The sequence below is a fragment of the Gobio gobio genome (assembly GCF_949357685.1).
Source record: "Gobio gobio genome assembly, chromosome: 6".
In the NCBI taxonomy this organism is placed as follows: domain Eukaryota; kingdom Metazoa; phylum Chordata; class Actinopteri; order Cypriniformes; family Gobionidae; genus Gobio; species Gobio gobio.
This window is the reverse complement of record NC_137102.1, coordinates 20,803,270-20,827,000: the sequence shown is the minus strand read 5'-3', so window position 1 is coordinate 20,827,000 and position 23,731 is coordinate 20,803,270. Positions and strand designations below refer to the sequence as shown.

General features: G+C 37.0%; 1 protein-coding gene across 9 annotated transcripts in view; it reads right to left on the bottom strand.

Annotated features, from left to right (window-relative positions):
- prkag2b (protein kinase, AMP-activated, gamma 2 non-catalytic subunit b) overlaps positions 1-18,915 on the bottom strand; it is a 56,508-nt gene extending 37,593 nt beyond the window's left edge. For 2 of the 9 annotated variants that reach the window (XM_079818590.1, XM_079818583.1), the window contains exons 1-4: positions 18,319-18,563; positions 11,531-11,596; positions 10,611-10,760; positions 9,534-9,780 (exon numbers count right to left, since the gene is read on the bottom strand). Coding sequence is in view for 2 of the 9 variants with exons in the window: in XM_079818587.1 (XP_079674713.1) it covers positions 9,534-9,780; positions 11,531-11,596; positions 18,319-18,405 (400 nt within the window). In the remaining 7 variants the exon portion in view is untranslated. Of the gene's footprint in view, positions 1-9,533; positions 9,781-10,610; positions 10,761-11,530; positions 11,597-18,318 lie in introns of all 9 variants that reach the window. The other 7 variants (XR_013816629.1, XM_079818582.1, XM_079818586.1 and 4 more) reach the window with 6 other exon arrangements.
- Between the last annotated feature and the right edge of the window lie 4,816 nt (positions 18,916-23,731).

Here is a 23,731-nt window from a genome sequence, read left to right as displayed (position 1 = left end):
TGGAGAGTCTTTGGCCATTCAAACTCTCCTCCTCGCCTTGCATTAATACTATATAGAGACACGTCCTCTTCCAGGCAGATTCGTAAAATCATTAGTTAATTGGAATTTCTTAATTATTGCCCTGATGGTGGAAATGGGTATTTTCAATGCTTTAGCCATTTTCCTACAGCCACTTTCTATTTTGTGAAGCTCAACAATCTTTTGCTGCACATCAGAACTATATTCTTTGGTTTTACTCCTTGTGATGAATGATTGAGGGATTTTGGCCTTTGTGTTTCCTGATAAACAAGACGTCATAGCTGGATAGTTTCATGTTCCTAGTCACCCTGGTGTGCTACATTTTTTTTATTTTAATGGAAATATACTTCAGAGATAAACCGTGGATGATCATGACTGTATGTATATATGTACACTCACCTAAAGGATTATTAGGAACACCTGTTCAATTTCTCATTAATGCAATTATCTAATCAACCAATCACATGGCAGTTGCTTCAATACATTTAGGGGTGTGGTCCTGGTCAAGACAATCTCCTGAACTCCAAACTGAATGTCAGAATGGGAAAGAAAGGTGATTTAAGCAATTTTGAGCGTGGCATGGTTGTTGGTGCCAGACGGGCCGGTCTGAGTATTTCACAATCTGCTCAGTTACTGGGATTTTCACACACAACCATTTCTAGGGTTTACAAAGAATGGTGTGAAAAGGGAAAAACATCCAGTATGCGGCAGTCCTGTGGGCGAAAATGCCTTGTTGATGCCAGAGGTCAGAGGAGAATGGCCCGACTGATTCAAGTTGATAGAAGAGTAGGGCTGCAGCTATCGATTCTTTTTGTAATCGATTAATCTAGCACTTAATCGATCGATTAATCGGATACTTTTCCCCCGTGTTTTTAAACAACCAAAACAAATAATGCATAACGAAAATGAAAAGCAATTTAATTTATTAATATGCACAACATGCTGTAATCTAGCGCTGACATCAAAATAAATATATTTTATTTAGATTTCTACACCTGCAGCATTTACCATTAGGCTACTAACAAATAATATATCATATGTGGTGAGCCTATTTGCTATGGTAACCTAGCAACCGGTGTGTGTGTGTGTGTGTGTGTGTGTGTGTGTGTGTGTGTGTGTGTGCGCGCCCGTGTGCGTGAGGCTTCATTGCAGTTTGGTACAGCAGAAAAGAGGTCTGCCTTCAGGGCACGCGCTCGTTGTCAAAGACGCGACACGGCTCAACTCTCCGTGTCACAGAAAAAAGCTGAGCACTGAACGGATACGTTTTCCGTATTGTTGTTTTTGAATAGTGCACAATCGCTTCAATGTTCAAACTGGAAAGGCTTTAAAAGCATTTACTTGACAAACTTTATGAGGATGAAAGTGAAAGCGATCTGGCTTCGGGGCTTGCGCGCGCCGCGTGTGTGTGTGTGTGTGTGTGTTGCAGCTATAAGAACGGTAATCAACTTACATAAACTGTGTAAAACATGCAGTTACTATAGTGATTCTGGGCATCTAGAATCTAAACTAAATTCAAAATGTATCACGCGCTATGGTGTGCTTCTTGAACATTGAACAGCGGTCCGTGTGAATCAGATCCCTGCGCGTATAGTGCGCGTCATAGGAATTTTTGTAATCGAGTTAATCGAGTAACTCGATGAATCGTTTCAGCCCTATAGAAGAGCAACTTTGACTGAAATAACCACTCGTTACAACCGAGGTATGCAGCAAAGCATTTGTGAAGCCACAACACGCACAACTTTGAGGCGGATGGGCTACAACAGCAGAAGACCCCACCGGGTACAACTCATCTCCACTACAAATAGGAAAAAGAGGCTACAATTTGCACAAGCTCACCAAAATTGGACAGTTGAAGACTGGAAAAATGTTGCCTGGTCTGATGAGTCTCGATTTCTGTTGAGACATTCAGATGGTAGAGTCAGAATTTGGTGTAAACAGAATGAGAACATGGATCCATCATGCCTTGTTACCACTGTGCATGTGTATTTTTATGTGTATATGTATAATTTTTTTATGGTGTTTGCTAAGGCTATTGTTGTTATTATTATTATTATTAATAATAATAATATTTTGACACTTCAAAAAGTTCATATAGAGATTGCAAAACTAATCCATATGAATCAAGCGGTTTAGTCTAAATTTTCTGAAGAGAAACGATCGCTTTATATGATGAACAGAGCGCGAGAACAAACCTCATTGGGTCTTGCGGAAACTCAAACATGCTGTGTAACACAAGAATGAACCTCACTGGTTCTTGCAGAAGATCAAACGTGCTGCGTAACACAAGAATGAACCTCATTGGTTCTTGCAGAAGATCAATTGTGCTGCGTAACACAAGAATGAACCTCACTGGTTCTTGCGGAAGATCAAACGTGCTGCGTTACTGCGTAACACAAGAATGAACCTCATTGGTTCTTGCAGAAGATCAATTGTGCTGCGTAACACAAGAATGAACCTCATTGGTTCTTGCAGAAGATCAATTGTGCTGCGTAACACAAGAATGAACCTCACTGGTTCTTGCAGAAGATCAAACGTGCTGCGTAACACAAGAATGAACCTCACTGGTTCTTGCAGAAGATCAAACGTGCTGCGTAACACAAGAATGAACCTCGCTGGTTCTTGCGGAAGATCAAACGTGCTGCGTAACACAAGAATTAACCTCACTGGTTCTTGCGGAAGATCAAGCGTGCTGCGTAACACAAGAATGAACCTCATTGGTTCTTGCAGAAGATCAAACGTGCTGCGTAACACAAGAATGAACCTCGCTGGTTCTTGCGGAAGATCAAACGTACTGCATAACACATGAATTAACCTCACTGGTTCCTGCAGAAGATCAAACGTGCTGCGTAACACAAGAATGAACCTCACTGGTTCTTGCGGAAGATCCAACGTTCTGCGTAACAAAAGAATGAACCTCATTGGTTCTTGCAGAAGATCAAACGTGCTGCGTAACACAAGAATGAACCTCATTGGTTCTTGCGGAAGATCAAACGTGCTGCGTAACACAAGCAGATCGCCTATTCCACCTTTAATGAGAACGTAAGTGTACTATTTCTAGAATCTACATTCTATCTGAACAACTGTTTGTGATCTCATTTCTATAATTTCACTTCTGCAGTTTAAAATCCCATCTCTTCCTGATTGTTCCTTACTGCCGTCGCTTCCAGGGCAAACAATAATATAGAAACTTTACAGTGACCTTAAAAAGTGCTGATGCCAAGAGCTCTGTGTCTTTCTGAGCCTGCAGCTCATCTGATACCTGGTATTTACACCCTGCCACATAACGCTTCAGTCCAATAAAGAGAATAAAGCCTTCTATACAACTTCAGAGTGAAACTGAAAGATTCAATGGTCAATCAAAACAGACTATATTATTCAATGAGAACAATGTCTGTCACACTATAATTCAACACAACTGTTTAATCAAATTGAATCAAAGCTCCAATGCTCTCTTTCTCATAAGGGGTGATGTACATCAAGGAAAAAAGCAACTGCATAACCTAAGTGCTTTGAAATCGGAATTATCATCTAACTCTTCAAACTTGGAGATATGATACAGTATAAGACGAATGTTTGGCGCACAGTGCCTCCTGCTGGGAAGTAAAGGAGACAGCTGAAACAATGTTTGCGGCCTTGTGAGTCTAAGGCCTTGTTTACACCTGGTATTAAGATGTGTTTTGTTCGACTGAATCACAAGAAGATGAGGGAGACACATTCCTGTTTAAACTTGGTGTTTTAATCAGCTTCTTTGTCTACTTTTGACCACTTCTGACCTGATTTCTTGGAGGGGAGGGTCTATGGGCAGGCAAATGGGGGCTTTTTCAGATCTTATGGATGAAATAAGCTCACAATTTACATATTAATGCGACTGCAGAAGACAGAAAAACATAAGGAGAGCAGCAGCTTTAGTTTTCCGCTCTGACAGCCGCAAGACCACGCAGAATGTGCATTTTTTCAGTGCATTTTTCATCTTCAAACCAAACTTGGGTCTTCAGCCAACAAAGTTTAAATCCCATCTGGCTAGCACGTTTCCCCTTCCTACCTGTTAGGTCAGTAGACGGAGAGCAGGCGGTCTTTTGTGGCTGTTCGAACTCATTCGATCGCATGAGTGTTTACACTACGAAAGCAATCCAGTCAAATGCATTTTCGACTACCTCTGGAAGTGGTCGAAAGTGGACTAGTTCAAAGCTCGTTTTAGACCCGGTGTATGTCAGTATGTTTAGTGTCGTCCTCTTGTGTAAACAAGTCCTAAGGCGAGTGCAGGCCAGTATTCATTTTTTTTATAAATTAAGTTTTTTATTACGCTTTAGTACTATTTTTCACAAGTAAGGTGTACATTTTCATAACTCAGTACAAAAATCCAAACTGATCACACTTGTAACACAGCTAGTCATTCTTTCAAAACCTGTAATCAGGTTCTTTCATTCAGCTGCACAAATTTCAGTCCACATAATCATTGTTTCAAACACAAGTAGCCTAATATATTGTAATATGTAATGAGAACATTTGGTTTAATCACCCGAAACACAACAGTATGATCCTTCAATGTAGTACTTTTAACAATCAGTTCATTCAACAGCAAACAATGCAAGATACATGTTTCAAATCAACCTTGTTTCTAAATTTATCACAGTAATACAGGTACCACAGTAGAAAATATACTATCCATATTTCCATAATGTTATATCTAGTGTGTTATCAAAAGTTGTGAAGTATGACAGCCATGATGATTTGATGCCATCTGTGTCCCTTCTACTGATGACACTTCTACTTCTACTTCTACTGAGACAAACACACACACACACACACACACACACACACACACACACACACACACACACACACACACAGTCGTGCACAAACTTTGAACATAGTGGTGGTTTATTACATTTGGTAATCCATATCGGAAAATCAAAAGTTTGATTGTAAGAGCTTTATGAAAGGCGGTTACTGTGAGTGAAACATTTATTTAGATAAACAGTTATTTTGTGTTGTGAAAAGGAGACTTTGGAGTTTTGTGTATTGTACTAACACAATTGAAAATGTGCTGAAATGTTTGAAAAAAGTGATCTGTTGTGATATTAGTACTTAGAGTTTTGAAAATGTACACCTTACTTGTGAAAATAATACCAAAGTGAATAAGAAAAACTGTATTATTCACCATATCATATATAAGTATGTACTATACATACTTACTGCAATATGTAATATATGGTTAAATAGAAGTGGACCAGGTCAAACTAATAAAGTGGGATCTCAGTTCATGTAGATGCTCAGGTTTCATTTTATTCAAATAAAGTGCACAAAGACGTATTCATAAAGCCTCAACGTGCCACCACAATCATCAGAATGAGTCCATAAAAAGAGCTCTTTAAACTGAACTTACAATTTGAAAATTGCTCTAAAAGCTTTTAGTCAATGGAAGCATTCCCATGACCCTGTGGCAAAGGAAACAGGCTTCAGAAGCGTCCACTTATTGGAGAACAATCTGGAAACATGGCCAGCACCCAGACATTTTTAGGTGTATTCATTTAGATTCAGTATTGAACATAGTAACAGCCACTCAGTCTTCCCACTCTCATCTCCAACGCTGGACACATTTACGGAATATTCTTCTCACTGAGACACGAAACAAACCTCATTGGTACTGAATGACTCGCTGCTCTTTTCTGAGAGTGTAGATTCACTGACCACCAAACTTGAATTAACAGCTTGTTATTAACAGTTTATGAGTTCACATTCTCAACTGCTCGCAGTTTATCACATTTATATACTATTATATATACAGAATTATTTACCATAACATTTTGCTTGCATAGTTCTTCACAGTGTTATCGTTATCAATATACTGAAAATAATGAGATCTGATACTGTAATAGCAATTTAAAAGCTTTTAAATACTGCTACTAAAAGACAAAGATATTATTTAAAAGAATAATCCAGTCATTTTTAGAGCTGTGTGGGGGATTCTCAAACTAAACCTTCAAAAAACAGTAAGGGAGATTTGTCAGTCCTTGGCTCACAAATATATGGCCATCTAATGGCTATCTAATTGAATAAAATATAACCAGCTCATATTTCAAATGTAGAGAAGAGAATGCTAGAGTAGATCAACGGCATAAACCACATGCCACAATACATCCCCTATAATCAGTGATTTAGTTGGGTATTTTTATGACATTATTTATAGATACTGTGTGAGACCAGTTTAAGAAACAAACACTGACATCTTGGCTAAGAAAATCATTGAGAATGTGCACATGTCAGCTGTCAGCAGATTTTGGAACTGACACAAGGAGGACTGAGCACTTCTGTTTATCAGCCAAATAGGCAAAATCTTTGGAACGATCACTTAAAAAAACGAACACTTGTAACCAGACTGAGAAGGTGCTGTGTTTTACTGCCACGCTAATAATATTAAAGCATTTGATTTGTTGACTGTGATATACTGAACCTGCTCTGTCTGTTCAAGTACAAAGTAAGTGTATAAAAGAGAACAAGAACAAAATGCCTCCTTAAAAAGGTGCTGTAAGCGATTTCTGAGAAACACTGTTGATAATTGAAATCAACCCAAACAAACACATCCCTCTCTTTCGTTGCTTCATCCATTATAATCATTAATTATAAATGTAAGAAAGAAGTATGGCTCTTAAAGTAATTGTTAGTATTAGGATTGGGTTGAAAATTCTGTCATTTACCCCCCATGTCCTAACAAACCTGTGACTTTCTTATGCTGAACACAAAAAATATTTTGAAGAACGTTGGGGTCCAAACAACTGATCTCCTTTTTCCATTTCCAACTGATGGCCCAAAAAAAAAAAGTTTAAGAAAGTCAAGTTTAGAAAGACATGAGGGTCTTTTCATTTTGGGGTATAGTTCACCCTTTAAAGGTGGTGAAAACTCAATCTTTGTAATGTCTTTATTTTTGCCATACTAAAAAAACATATTTGTGGCCTACAATCTGACATCATTAAGAAACATAACTAGGCAAAAGGCTAATGAAGAATGCTATTGCATACATTTTTTTAAAGAAAGCCATGGACACAGTAACTATTCAAAGATCTATATTATATTCTTCTTGATATACTGACATGCACTTTACTCAGAGTAACAAGCCCAAAGAAATTGCTTTAAATAAGGATATTTTAGAAATTGGATATAATTTATTACAATACTGATAACTTGATTCTTCCCAGAATTACCCTTGCATAGCTAGACAATCAAAATGAAGTCAGTAAATAGACTATGGGCCTGAGACTGGACTGTAAATACTGTAACAACCCCTCACTCAAAGCATTTCCAGGCCATGACTTCACTCTGACTTGAGAAACAGCCAATGTCTGAGCCCTGTTATCTAAGAAACTGATAATGGGCACATTCGATCTGCACAATTTGGCCTGATAGCATGTGCTCTAATGGCTTTAGACATTAGAAAATCAAAGGCTAGAAAACCCAAATCATGATCTAACCACTTCCTGTTCTGGTGTTTTGAAAGTAAGTAAACAGGAAGTCAAACTGTTAAAATTCCGCTTTGACACTGATGCACGATCAGCTTTCCCAAAACCATTATAACAAAAGAAGAGATGCAAAACAGGTCTGTGATCAGTATATAGGGAAAACTGGCTAACTAAATAAGTTGCTGTAAGAATTCTTACCATGGTGGAATTACTTTTGGGTTACCCTTTATTTCAATGGTCCATTTTAGACATTCTACTAACGTATTAAGTATTAAGCAACAACATGTCTACTGACTCTCTTTAGAGTATTACTAGACTGTAGTAGAATGTTGTTAGGATTCGGGTTTGTAGAGTTGATGCACTTGCAAAGTTACTTCTAGTCAGTAGAATGTCTGTTGGGGAAGCATCAAAATACAGTAAAGTGTTAGCAGATATTGAGCAGACAGTCTACTAATACTCTAAAGACTGCTAGTTGACATGTGGTTGCAAAGCTACTCATAGTTAGTAGGATGTCTAACGTGGACCATCGAAAATAAAGTGTAAGCTGTTTTGCTCTTGATCTACAGCATGCTTTGATATGCTTATAGAGACAGCTGAGACTGCAGTAAGCATCAGCTAACTTACATGAATACATTTACTTCCACATGCGACCTGAATACGTTATACAGTATTTCAACTGCGGATGGCCATAATGTGATATGTTTTATGAGGGTAGAAAGAATATAAATAAAATAGATAATAATTTGTATATATAAAATGGATAGTTCTGGTCCTGGATGTCGATTGGTCAATACTAGGGTTGGGAATCGAAAATCGATTCCAATTCTGGAATCGGATACTTAAGGTCAGAAATCGGAAACTTGTTATAAAATTAAAACTTTGATTCGGTTTATCGATGTGCATTTTAATGTGTAAACCATCTAAACCATTACCAGCGCGCTGTGCAAAGCACGTGCACAGAAAAAGTTATTTTAATGTTATTTTAAACCATTTAAGTGCAAGAAGACTCACACAGAAAGCCGCCTCTCATACTGAACAATGCGCAATACAGAACTGAATTGTCTTCCTTGCCTTTTTGCACTTGAACGGATGAATACACACAAAAATATGTCAAAATATCCTTGTAAACACAGTCGGTTATGTCTTAAGTGAACGTAAACAGTAAAAAAAGGCACGTGTAACAGTATATTAGGATCCGTGAGGCTCTTAAAGTGACAGCAGCCTATTCCTGCTGCTGTCTCTATAATAGCGTTAATCACAAAAATGCACTCACTGTTCTTGACTGAATAACTTTTTAACTATATTTGTAATGTATATTTTATTTATAAAAAGCAGTGTTATTTTACATTTGTTTACAGTTTCTGTACCTGAATACCTGACAATCTTAATTCAATCATATCTTTTGTTCAGTTCTATTTATTTGTGCGATTGCTAATTTGCTCCTTTTTAATTACTGAGTGTTTATTTGTCTTTAATGTGTCTAATAATGCTTGAAATTAATATTATTTAGGCTAGTTGTTTTTACTATGGTATTTTTAAATCCTTGTGTAAGTGTTCTTTAGCCTGTTGATTTTTATTCATGGTATTCAGCTACAATTAAATGTTTTGCAATAAGGCTTAGAATAAATGTGAATGATATCTAAGGTTTTATTACCTTATTGGAATCGATAAGAATCAGAATCGATAAGCAGGATCGGAATCATTAATATTCAAAAGATACCCAACCCTAGTCCATATACAGCATTCTTTTCATCTTAAAAAACTAAACAAAATAACAGGTAAGACACATACTGCTGGCTACAGTATAGCCTATATGTAAATGTAAAATAAAATAAATAAATAAAATGAAATAAAATAAAAAAGGTACAGATTTTGATATTTAATCAACTAAATAATAAAACAACCTAAAAACCAGTACAGCCAGTACAGTTTCCTTCATTAACCATTACCATTTAATTAATCACAAGGCCTGCTGGAATATGCAGTATTTTCTATTAATGGAAAAGAATATGGGTTCAAATCAATTGAAAATATTAAATGAGCACAATTGTGTCTCACCTTTTCTAGATCTGGAGAAGAGCTTGATGCTGGCAGGGGCTGAGCTGGACGATGAGCGGAAGATACCACTGAAACTGAGACGGCGGGGAGATTTGGGAGGTGAGTCCAGGTGAGAAGATAGTGGACGTGGGAAGATGGTTTTAGGAGATCCTGGACTGATCCTGGGACAAATGGGCGCTGAAACTGGGGTGCATGGCTGACTAGCAGGAGACCTCAAACATGGGCTAGCTGAGTCACTTCTTTCACCCTGTGGGACAAAAGTAAATATTATAAATATAATATCAGAGAAAATAGATTCTAGTTGTGTCCCAAATGACACAATATACACTATACACTTCTACTACCCCCTGCTTCTGCTACATAAGGAAAGCTGTGACAGTTGAGTGCATGAAGTGTCCAACATTCCACACTTTGTTTCGTATATAACATGGTATCTCCAGCTCAATAATGGACAATTCGTATGGAATCTCCTGTTTTGAAGTTTGAGACATTTGAATCAAGCAGGAACAGAGATCTTTCCAGAAAATGGCATTCCAGAAAAAAATTGAAGCGAGAATGAAGTGCTTCAACGCATTGATGTGATACCAGGGTGAAACAGGATAAGAATGTTACTATATCAGCATACTAGAAAAAAGCAAGACAAAGCCAAAACATTGCACAACACATGCTGATGGAGAAATATTTTCAACAAGAATTGAGAACGGATAGGAACATATCAACAGTGTAGCTACCTCAAGGCTTCAATTCAAATCAAGGCTTTTAAACAGTGCTAAAAATATAACAATCCTTTGGTTTTTAGTTTAGTTTCGTTAGACTGTTTGACACAGAATACCTGTGTGAGTGTGTATATAAATATTGAAATGTAAATGTATCATTTTGTGAGAATTAAGAGTAAAAACTATCTATGCAAATATCAGTATATTAACTATTTCAATGTTTAGCTGTTCTGTGTGGCTGGCCTTAGTACACAAAGGCAAGCATGTTTTCTCAAACTTCATTGCACAATGAACAATCAGTTTCAAGTCAAGCCAGCAGTGAGTCTAGAGCCCTAAATACTTAGTATTTCAAAGTACTGACCTTCAACTCTTTGGCAAACACTTAGATTGTTTATTTGTTAATGTGCCCATTCACTAGGCTGCGGTTGCTTCACAGGCTGTTTTCATTGGCCCAGCTTTGTTTGGCCTTTGATTACAAGGGGAAGGGTAGGCGTCACCTTCAAGCTTAACTCTGAGTGGGTGAGATATAAATATTAGATGTTTTAATATAATAAAACGTGAAAATGCCCAAAGCGGGGTGAATCATTTTTATAGACAGTATATCTGGCACAGTTAGTTTAACATTAGACACATATTATATCAACAAGGTAAATAGCCATTCGAGACCATTTCACTCCGACCTATTACAAATCCTGCCATTTATATAAATTCTGGCACATAAAAGTGCTGGCATAGTTTTTTCCCTTACTGTGCAAAATCATCATCCATAGCCGTAGAGAGAAAGCATTTCAATTGTTGAGTATAAAATTGAAAGAACCGCATGTGAAAAGAAAGTTTGCCTCGCCTTTTATTCATGGGCAGGTTTGCCTAACGTTTCAGACCAACTTTTCTAAGACAATCCAACAACAAAACTAGTATGGGCAACACACACCCAATCTTTTTTTTTTTTTTAAACAAACCTTGTCTTTATTCATTGTCTCAAGTACATGTTTGGACAAGTCAGTTCTATTTCTGTGTTATATAACCCATGCAACAAATCACACATAATTCCTTCGAGCCACACATGCAAAGACTCTGTTCCAAAACCTAGTGACCTAGTTTTGCTCTCAACTCTCTACATACAGCAGCTTTATACAGTAAGGCAGCATGCTGAAAATTTAATTAAAGGAAATTATTTGGAACGCTTTACATGGACAAAAACTCAATTCAATGGTTCTAAATCAGTCTAAATGTGAAAACATTCTGAAAACTGGTAAACAATTGGCATTTTCTGTATTTTACCTTTTGCATTTCATCTGATCTGTCAGTTTCTCCATCCATAAGAGGAGATGCGAATGTGCTCAAATCCTGTTAAAAGACAAAACATCAGAGTTAATGATAAATATGACTCAAAACCTGAATAACGGTGTTTTAAAGAGATGACTTTAGCTAAAGTCATTGAATTAGGAATGAACAAGATATATTGTTTCTATACAGGTTTTCTCCAGACATTCATTGATTGCTATGGATGATATTGGATATTCCTATTTTAATATGTAAAGGTGCAGTGTGTAAATTTTAGCGGCGTCTAGTGGTGGGGTTGTGAATTGCAATCACCCACCGCTCACCCCTACCTTTCGAAGCACATCGAGAAGCTACAGTGGCTGATACGGGACAAAAATGTCCTCATCTGAGACCGCAGAGAGTAGCTAGCGCTCTGTAGAAAAGTTTGTCCATTTAGGGCTACTGTAGAAACATGACGGCGCAAGATGGTGACTTCACTGTTAGGGGACCCGTGGTGTATGTAGATAGAAATGGCTCATTCTAAGGTAATAAAACATAACGGTTTATTATGCAAGGTCTTTATACACCACTGAAAACATAGTTCTGTATATTATATTGCATTTCTGTCAATAGATCCTCATAAATATTACACACTGCACCTTTAAAGGCCTTTTAAAGACCTTTAAAACCACTTATAATTTAATAACACTGTTAAATGTAATCAGTTTTTTGTTGCCTACATTAGTAGGCATTCCTAAATGCCTAAATTCAATTTAATACTGTTGATTACATTTTTAGGGATTTATTTTTAATTATGTTTAGATTTTTAATATCTGCCATTTATTGGTTTTCATCCATAGCATGAATCACTACTGTACATGTTATTTTCTATACTTAATACAGGAAATAGTGAATGAATGACGAAACAATCATTGAAGCTTAACAGAACAGTTAACCTCATTATTCTTTTAGCAGGGGCGTTTAAATAATGTACAAAATTAGGTTTTAACAGCCATTTAAAATGCAATTTATCACTATGCAAGCAAGACGCTCTGCAAGCATACATTGCTCTGCCAGACATTTCTTATCCTCATAAAGACAAAATGGACTCTCTAATCTCTTATTCAATGGAGGCAGACTGGGAACAGGATCAAACATTGGTTGGTTTTGTTGCATGATGCTTTTTTGTTGGGCCTGAAAAACCTCACTGTGGGGGGTCATGTCAAAGCTTAGACATGTTTTAGGCAACTTTTCAACATTTTTAAAAGAGTAGATTTCGCTGAACAAAGAGTGACTCAATACATTTGGTTTTAGACGTTTCACTTTCACAAACGAATGACCGAATGCATTTCAAACAATGTACACAAAGGTGTATAATGGCACTAAAATATATGCTGCATTCATACCAAGGATGATTTATTAAAAGTAAGGTAACTGATATGCAACTATATGCAAATAGTTTTGCATACAAATGATAAACTGTTGAAACTATATTGTTATACTACAGTGCCTAAGGTTTACTTTCTGACAATTAAGCCTCATAAGAAAAAAACATTGAAACTACATCCTTTGCTGGAGTCTTCAAGTTGTCATCTATGAAAGATGCGTATTATATTTACATAATGAATACTGCACCAAATGAAGAAATTTTAGATTTCTTAATTTCCAACCCCCCTCCCAAACTGCAGCATTTGAACAGAGAGTCCTTTATGAGTGGAGCCAGGACACACCTCTCATACGGACAGAGATGTTATGAATATAGAGGCAGATGAATAAATGGAAATACCACAGCTTAAAGAGGTTGTCATTATTGTAAAAACAAACACCCAAACAAAAGAGCTATAGTTTGTTTTCCCCAAAGGGACTTTTCATGATATAAAAACATGAAGTGATCTTTAGGCTCCAGTACAGAATATTCAAGGTACAGGAATATCATTCAAAAATGTGTTGTTTCAAGAAAAATTAATTATCAGTATGCTAATCTATTGCAAAAGCGTGTTTAATTTTTTTCTAAACCGAAACTAAACGTGAAACTGTAAATAAACTTAAAAAGGTTGACATTTGATAACTCATATCTTTGGAAGCCGCCAGAAGAAGACCTTTGCTTTATGGACCACAAACAAACATTTAAGACCTACATGGTATGAAATTTACAAGAGAGAGACTGTAGCCAAGCATAATGGGTGTTTTTCTAATGAGAAACAGAGAACTTTGGCCATTCTGCAGCTCTAGAAGAGGAAGTTTTTGCAGCGTTTCGCAGAATGCACAGGTCTAGTATTAAGTTTGTTGTTTGTTGGCTATGTCATCCAAAACACATCTTAAAAGAGTACGACATTTTAAACGAACAATTGGTCCCACTTTATATTAGGTGGCCTTAACTACTATGTACTTAAATCAAAACATAAGTACGGTGTACTTATTGTGTTCATATTGTATTGCAAAACACATTTGCTGATATTGAGGTGGGATACGGGTAAAGTCAGGGACAGGTGTGGTGGTATGGGTAAGTTTAAGGGTAGGGTTAGGTGTAAGGGAAGTGTCAACAGTGTAATTATAAATTGTAACTACAGAAATTAATTACAGATATAATTACATGCAGGTAATTTTTAAAATGTAAGTACAGTGTAGATACATGTATGTACCATAGACCGTAAAAAAATATGGACTACGCGACTTCATTGGCTTCCGCTGAAGTAACTGAAGCCTCCGGAGGTCCGAATATAGCGCTGACATCTTGAAATGAAATCATCGTGATAAAAAACTGCCTACAATGACAGAAACCAACTTTTTGAAAAAATTATTTGAAGTGTAATTTGATTGTTTAGTTCATCTCGCGTCCATTAGAAAACACGGAGGGGCGGGGGTTATGAGCTATACTGGGACCGACCACCTGGGGGCGATCGAGGCGCGGAGGCTTCAGTTTCTGAGAGGAGTGCTACAGGCTTAGTATGTACACAATACGAGCATTTTGCGGCAACCTCCCGCAGTTTCTCTTGAAGCCAATACGGAAGTGACTTAAAGGGTTAGTTCACCCAAAAATGAAAATTCTGTCATTAATTACTCACCCTCATGTCTTTGGACACCCGTAAGACCTCCGTTCATATTCGGAACACAAATGAAGATATTTTAGTTGAAAGCTGATGGCTGAGAAAGGCTTCAGACAGGCCTCTATTGGCATTCAGTACATTGACACTTCCAAGATCCATGAAAGGCACTTAAAACGTTGTTACAAAGTCTATCTCACCACAGTGGCTCTACAATAACTTTACGATGCGACGACAATAGTTTTTGTGCGCAAAAAAAAATCTAAATAACACCTTTAACCAACTTGTTCTCGACTTCCGTGTATGCCTCCACGACGCATGCGCGAGAATATGACGTAGCGCCGGCGTTCGGGAATCCATGAAATACACACTTTAACCCCATTTTGAGAACTACGCCGAGACCTAAAGCACATTCAATGTAGAATCCAACAGCTTAGACACGCGTGTCTTCCTCTGCTCGTAAACAAATCGCTTCTGGGTCATCTGTCCGAACGCCGGATCTGCGTCATATTCTCGCGCATGCGTCGTGGAGGCATACACGGAAGTCGAGAACAAGTTGGTTAAAGGTGTTATTTAGATTTTTTTTTGCGCACAAAAACTATTGTCGTCGCATCGTAAAGTTATTGTAGAGCCACTGTGGTGAGATAGACTTTGTAACAACGTTTTAAGTGCCTTTCATGGATCTTGGAAGTGTCAATGTACTGAATGCCAATGGAGGCCTGTCTGAAGCCTTTCTCTGATAACTGAAAGCTACAAATGGAATTATATTAATTTATAATCGGCACACATTCATTACTATTATTCATTACTACACATACTATGCCTAATCTGAAGAAAATGGCATTTTTAATATTTCTCGTTTGTTAATTATATTATTTAAATGACATTACATAGGCCTATTTAAATTTTATGGCGAAGTCTATTAATTTTCCTGAATATTTTTGTCATTTGTTTAACATTTCTGACTTAAAGAAGCAGCTGTCAAATATGAAATGTTTAGTTTAACCATATTTCGAACTTGACGTCGAGTCGTGCAGCTAAAATTCCCACTCAGCCTCAGCAGATTCTGTACGTCCATAAAGCCCGCCTACTCTGATTTGATTGGTTTTCTCAAATATTTTGACATTGACAAGTGGTGACAGACTAATGAGGCTCAGATCAACGCACACATCTCTGCTTCTGACCTGCGCTCTGTTGCAGATTAAAAGACGGGACGAAGCTGAAGCCTCCCGCCAGTTTCATATGTTATAAAGTTTAATCAAACATTTTTTAGGGGGGCTGGGCAGAAGTTTAGGGGGGCTGAAGCCCCCCTAAAATGGGCCTAGTGACGCCCATGGTTAGACGGCCAGCACGTTACGGTATTGTTGTTCGTTACCGCGGCAACCACTTGCATGTCAGGGTTTGAAAGTGTGTCTCATGTATGAAAATTATCTGTACACATGACAGACGGCAATAATATCGCAAGAAAAGCCTTACGTGTACTGACAACTACATTATTTAACTGCATTTTCTTCATTACAATGTTAAAGCAAGTGTCAAGTAAGTTTCATTCATAATGATTCTACTTCATGTAACATGAGGTACTGGAGAGAAGCCGTTCTCATCGTTTGATTGGGGAAAACATTTCTGAGGGTGTGGGGACCTCGTGCCAGGGCGTGGTGAGCTCGTACCAGGGGCGTGGTACCACATCACGTCACGATGTACCACAACGTCCAATAGGAAAATTCAACTGCAGTAGCCACCGTTCAACCTTAAGAGGGCAGAACTTTGGCGGTTTTACACCATATTTTATAGAATTAAAACACTTTATACCCAAATGCCAAAACATTTACTCGAATCAATGAACAGCATTAATAAAGCCCCAGTATTACAGACCATTAACTAAAAAAAGTTGGTTTAGGATTTAGTTACCCTTTAATATAAAGCTCTCAGATTTCAAGAAAAATATATCTTAATTTGACATGGGGGTGAGTAATTAATTACAGAATTTTATTTTTTTGGGTGAACTATCCCTTTAATAATAAACAAAATTGATAGCCATTGATTTTTTCATTGACATGCTATATCTGTTAACATGTCAAAAATGTGTTTTAGGGTTTCATGACCCTTGTGCATAAGTTTTAATTTTTAAAAAGGTTTTTGACTTTGTAATGTTATAACTGGGTCTTGTGGTGAAAATGACTTTTCCATTCATTTCGTCTGCCTAGACCCCATCCCTTCAGGTTCATCTGCCTCCGCTTTTGACAACAATGTCCACACATCTTAAAATCCAATCAACAATAAACGCATTGAACCAAGTTCCTGCCGTACGTTTTTCTGTCTAATATATGTCACAACAAGGATGAAACGTCATTATTTCCATTTCATCGCAACTTTAAAAGGAGAAATCTTTATGCTGTAAAAGTTCACTGTTATTAAGTTCAATAAAAATAGTCCATTTAACTTATGTAATATATTTGAACGTTTCTGTAACTATGCTATAGTTTTGTGTGAGGAACAGAAAGAAAATGACACAATTCACTAACAATATTCTCTCTCAAATCTTTAACTTGTGTTTGAATTAAATAAAAAAATGTTGCATCAGCATTCCAGGTTTGACATCATTGAAGCCAAAAATCCATTGATTCTCTCATGCGTCATCATGACCAAGCATAACAAACTTGTTCAAACAGATCTTGTTTTCACTCTCCAGAAATGGATACCACTGATCACTAAGAAAAAACTTGGAAAAGAGCTGTGTGAATATTCTTTAAAAGATTTCTCTTTTTGTGTTACACTGAAGAAGAAAAAAACATCATATGGATCATGAGGGGGGCAGTAAATAAAGATTGAGTCTTAATTTTTATTAACTAATTTCTAAGCAGAATGGTGCCTGAAAATAACAGTGCCAGTTATGAGCAGGAGATGATGTTGCATCTCTTTGAAAACCTGAGAGGGATCTACAAAGCATGCTGAGAGAAAACACTCAAAGAACGCAGGGTGCCATTGAACTTAATATCTCTAAGAATGACAGAACATCATATTTTTTTCCTTATCTTTGTTTTGAGTAGATGGCCCTGAATGGGATTCCATAAAGGAATAATATACATACAGACCCGGCCCCTTGTTAATTAAACAGGAGTTGGAATTTAACGCTATGATGAGTCACGGCTGAGCAGAATGCGCTCTCTTACAGCTGTTTCCCTCACTTCCTCTTTCAGCTTTCTAAACAGCCTGGAACAGCATGACGTACCAAACCATTTACAATTTAAGCCTAACGTTAGCGTACATGTCGGGCAATTCTCTTGAAAAGGTTAACAATACACAAGCGCGTGCGTTCTGTTTTGTTATCGTACGCAAACAAACGTAGGCCTGTTCAACCAAGCTCACACACGCGTTCATGTTTGCGACACGCGTTCGCGTCTGGGCGGGGGAGGTTTTCTTGCAACTCATGTTTTGACAGCTCAAGCAGAACTGATTTTATACTAAAAATTATACTTTTCACACGACTGTAGTAAGATAAATAGGAGTAATAAAGGAACTCCAATGAAACGTTTGCTTAATAAGTTGCAATAAGTTACATGTAACGTCGACGTTCTGAAAATATAACATCTAGCATTCCAAAAATGCATCATAACGTTTAGATGTGAACAATGAGAACACATAATGTACTTTAAACGTATCGAACGCGTTCCAGCCGTCTACGCAACACTCACGAGGAATGGTCAACACATTAAAAAGCAGTAAAAAGGTACAGAATATATACTGCGAAAATAAACTCACTGGCATGTTTAGGTGTAGAGATCGCTTTTTCTTTGAGGATTTCTTAGTGCAATCCTTTTTCTTGTAGTCCATCGCTGTACTTCCCATTTTTATGCAGTCATAACTGTCTTAATATGTAGGGGAAAACGCTCTCCACTCGCGAATTGATCCAGTTTACTGATTAAGTCGTCGTCCGTAATGTGGATTCTGCAGAAGCTCGTCTGACTTAAAATGAGCACATCCCGACACTCCAGTTCCTTATCAGTGTCAGCGCGCCGTGGAGGACATCCGCATTCAACTCCGCTTCTGTCATGGGTTCGATTCCCGCACTGAGCTGCGATTCGTCCGGAGCTGCGCACACCCTTCCACTGCATGGTCAAGTGCTGTAGAATACACTGTTACAAAGAAATTCGTTTTATTTACCCCAGTCAGACTTTATCTCAGAAGTTTGACACCCGCGACATCTGCCTGAGTGTGAAACTGTCAGCAGACGGAGTTCCACTGACTGTGTCACTTTCCATCCATCCATTCATTCATTCAAATTGCTACAAAGAAAGTCATGACAAAATGATTTAAACTTTACAAAGACCACCCGTATTAATTCAAGCTTATCTGTGTGTATTTTTATATTAGCCTGCCTATATTATAAAGAACTAAAGGAAGGAAAGAAAAACGTTCTTATTGCACACCCAGCAATATGGTTCTTAAAGGGATAGTTCACCCCAAAATGCTAAATTCTCATTTACTCACACTCATGTTGTTTCAAACCTGTATGAATTTATTTCTTCTGCTGAACACAAAAGAAAATATTTTGAAGAATATGGGAAACCAAACAGTTTATGGACCCCATTGTACACTCAAAAAAATTATTCAGGCCCTTCATAGATATGACACATTTAAATTATGTTCACTTTACTTAAACATATCTCATTTTGTCACAACTTAATTTAATTGTGTTCAATCAACCTAATATATTTAAAACAGAAGTTTACTTAATTAAGTTGTGTTAAAACTACATAAAATATTTGTGTTGACAACTAACTGGGCAGTGGATCAGTAGTTCCCAGCATGCTCTCCATTAGAAGAATCATTTTAGGGATTAAAGTGTTATTTTATGTGTTTAAAGGGAAAGATGTTGTTAGATGTTGCTTAGGCTGTGGGCACTCAGTGATATGTTAATATCAGGACAGGAGTGACATCTCTTTTCTTATATTTTCATTACATTGTGTATGATGATGAATGAAATTATAATTGATTTTCCAATTAAATGTTTTCATTTAATTTTAAGTATAAAAAAAGTCTTGTTATAAGTATATAAATATAATTTAAACTGTATTTGATCAAATTGAGTTGGACCAACTCAATTACATTTCATTGCATGAATTAGTTTTTTATGAGTTGGGGCTGCACATATTTATTGGATGGAAAAGCTGCCCTCAGTTAAATTGAGTTTGTCCAATTAGTTATTTTTTTGAGTGTATGGAAGCTTGTTTCCGCCACAGAAAAAAAAAAAGGTAATTGCGACTTTTTATCTCACAATTCTGACTTTTTTTCTCAGAATTGTGATATAAAGTCGCAATTGCGAGTTATACAGTCGCAATTGCGACTTTATATCACGCAATTCTGACTTTTTTTTCTCACAATTGTGTTTATATCTCGCAATTCTGACTTTATATCACGCAGTTCTGACTTTATATCAAGCAATTCTGACTTTATATCAAGCAATTCTGACTTTATATCAAGCAATTCCAATTTTTGAGAAAAAAAGTGAGAATTGAGATGTAAATTCACAATTGTGAGATAAAAAGTCGCAATTATCTTTTAATTTTTTTTATTCTGTGACAGAAACAAGCTTCCATACCATTAACTTTCATAGTAAGAAAAAAAAATAGTACTATGGAAGCCAATGGCTGTTCAACTGTTCATCAGTCAACATCAACTGTTTGGTCACCGACATTCTTCAAAATATCTTCTTTTTTGTTCAGCAGAAGAAAGACATTTGTACAGGTGTGAACAACTTGAGGGTGAGTAAATGATGACAACATTTTCATTTTTGGGTATCACATTTTTTTCGTAATTTACTCACCCTCATGTCGTTTCGAACCTGTATGACTTTATTATTATATTTTGAAGATTGTTGTTATGGTAAACAAACAGGTGACCATTGACTTCTATTGTATATTGCACTCAGTGGTTGTGTACAGGATGTTCGCAAGCAGAGGTCTCTGCGGAACAAAAGTGGGCGTTTCTAAATTTGTGGGTGTTTTCAAACTGATGGGTGTTTATAAACCATGCAATGAAAATGCTCCCCTTCACCCGACCCCACCCCTAAACCCTACCCACACTGTGGGCAAATCAGGTAACGCAGTGGAAAACGCCCTCTGTTTAGGGCCTCGCCCACTGATCTAGTAATTCCTATTACTATCCTGCAGAGACCTATATTGGACTGTTTAGAACAGGGGTGTCCAATCCTGCTCCTGGAGGGCCACTGTCCTGACGAGTTTAGCTCCAACCCCAATTAAACACACCTGAACCAGCTAATCAAGGTCTTATTAGGCATACTAGAAACTCCCAGGCAGGTGTGTTGAGGCAAGTTGGGGTTAAACTCTGCAGGACAATGGCCCTCCAGGACCGACTTTGAACACCCCTGGTTTAGAAGAACTGAATAGTTGCATAATATAATCTCTAGGGGGCGCTATTGCACTGCACCCTAAATCAAACATTTTATTCATTCAGTATTATAAGTGTGTAAACGGCATACCCATATTCAACTTCCCTGCTTTCTTAGTGAAAATGTTAGTGGTCTTGTTACATGTAAAGGCTATTTGATGTCATATAATATAGGCTATTCTCAGAGACCCCCCAAAATGGTCTATTTGGACACCTAAAACAAGACCAAGTGACTTTTGCAAACAAACGATTTATCAATCATTATATCTTTTTCATCATCTAACACTTTTTCTTTTGTGAAACCTCAAAAGATATGGAAAGAAAGTGAAAAATAGCATGCATTTTAAAGACTTAAACGGCCAAATACTTTTTGGGGCCACTGCATCAAAGATATTTCTTCATAAAAGTTTTTTTGTTACTTGGAAAATCAGTTAATGGTAAACAAGATAGTATTAGATTGTTATCTTAATTTGTTTTGTGGTCAGACTCAGTTGTAGTTTTAGAGATCTGAAAATCCTATTGAGGCAATGCAAAATAACGACAATAAAAGGCAATTTTGCAGTATAACACTTTTTACATAAACTTAATGAAATTATGATATTGCATTTGAATACATAGAGACTGGACTGCTCAGTGCTTTCTCAGATTTGTTAATGTTTAGATCTGGTGATTCGGGTGGCCTTCGGAGGTGTCTGATTTCGTCCTGTTGTTAGCAGTGTGTGTGGAGACATTATCATCCTGGAATATGGGATCATCATAATGAAATAATGGGCAGTGTTTGAATAGTGGGGTGCAGCTGGTCCTGCAAAATAGACTCATATTGCTTGGCTGTAATAGGACCCTGTAGAGCAATCAACAGACCTAATGACTCCTGTGTCATTATGAATTCTCTGCCAGGTTGAATACCTGGAAGCAGAAGTATTGTGAGTTGAAGGGATTGTTTAGATGTGCAACACAAAAGTTGATTTTAAAAAAAATCCCATTGTGCTGAAACCAGTTTGATAATTATTACATTTCTGCATTTTGTTCATGTGTCTGATGATATGCTTGATCCAAATGTAGTGCAAAATGAATTTAGTACACTCAGACAATGTCTCTTATGTTTCAGAGTGATAATTTTTCGTCTAGTTCATCATTATGTAATATTGCCTTTCTGAGCGCCGCGGCTGTGTTGATGTGTAGTTAATTTGATATTCTGTAGCCAGTCGTGTAAAACTGATTATCTGTCAACAGGCTCAAGTTTCCACTTTTCCTCTCTCTCAATCCTATTCATATATAAATGCATTCACAGGCTTCCTACACACTCAGAAGGGGATATCTAGACGGGATTTCTATCTATTTGTCATACCTGAAACCCCTACATTGTGTTCGGGTCATTTTGGTTAATGTTATTGTATTGGACTAAAACTTACTGACTATGCTCACACAGGGTATAACGTCCCCAAAAATTTAAATAATAGTATGTAATAATAATAATAGTTAATAATAACAATAATAGCCTATATATTTTTTTCACCTCATTACATTTATAGTGTTCCTTGTCAAAAATGACAAAACATTTTTTTTTATCAATCTCTCATTATGCTGTTAATCCCAAAATAATGGATTCAATCTTTTTTTTATCAACTTGTTTCCTTTCAGTTAGCAGAAGTTTTGTATTTCTTTCTGGAATGATTGATCATAGGCCTCATTGATCTGTGCTTATGCATTTTTTTAAGGTTAACCCTTAAACCCATACCTCAGGTCTTTAGGGACCCGGAATGTCATTCACTACCCTCCTCCTCATTCATTTTTTAAAGTTAGACATCAATCTTCTTAGTATTTATCAATTAATTCATTACAAACAATATAACACAAAAAAAATAATACAATTATAAAAGAATGAATTTCTTTTTTTATGTAACAAATTGTATAGGGTCGCTAATGACCCGAGGTTTATAACAGTGTAAGTATATTTCTGATTTACATTTATTCCACAAGGTGGCAATGTCTGATACACAGTGATGAAGTGATGTTTCACTCAGAGTTGGGTCATTCCTGTTACCCAGTAATATTTTGGCTTCATAATTTTTGAAAAAAAAAAGTTTCATGTTTTTCATATTGTTAGCATTCTACCAAAATAGTGACGTTTACCTATTAGGAATACATATTGGTCAAGCTCAGGGTCTAAAAAAATAATAATTACGGGTAGATTCATTGTTCAGACACTGGCCGTGAAGGTATTCTACCCTGTTATGGACATACAGTGAGGAAAATAAGTATTTGAACACCCTGCTATTTTGCAAGTTTTCCCACTTAGAAATCATGGAGGGGCCGAAATTGTCATCGTAGGTGCATGTCCACTGTGAGAGACATAATCTAAAAAAAAAAAATCCAGAAATCACAATATATGATTTCTTAACTATTTATTTGTATGATACAGCTGCAAATAAGTATTTGAACACCTGTCTATCAGCTAGAATTCTGACCCTCAAAGACCCGTTAGTCTGCCTTTAAAATGTCCACCTCCACTCCATTTATTATCCTAAATTAGATGCACCTGTTTGAGGTTGTTAGCTGCATAAAGACACCTGTCCATCCCATACAATCAGTAAGAATCCAACTACTAACATGGCCAAGACCAAAGAGCTGTCCAAAGACACTAGAGACAAAATTGTACACCTCCACAAGGCTGGAAAGGGCTACGGGGAAATTGCCAAGCAGCTTGGTGAAAAAAGGTCCACTGTTGGAGCAATCATTAGAAAGAGCTGGGACCACCGTTTCC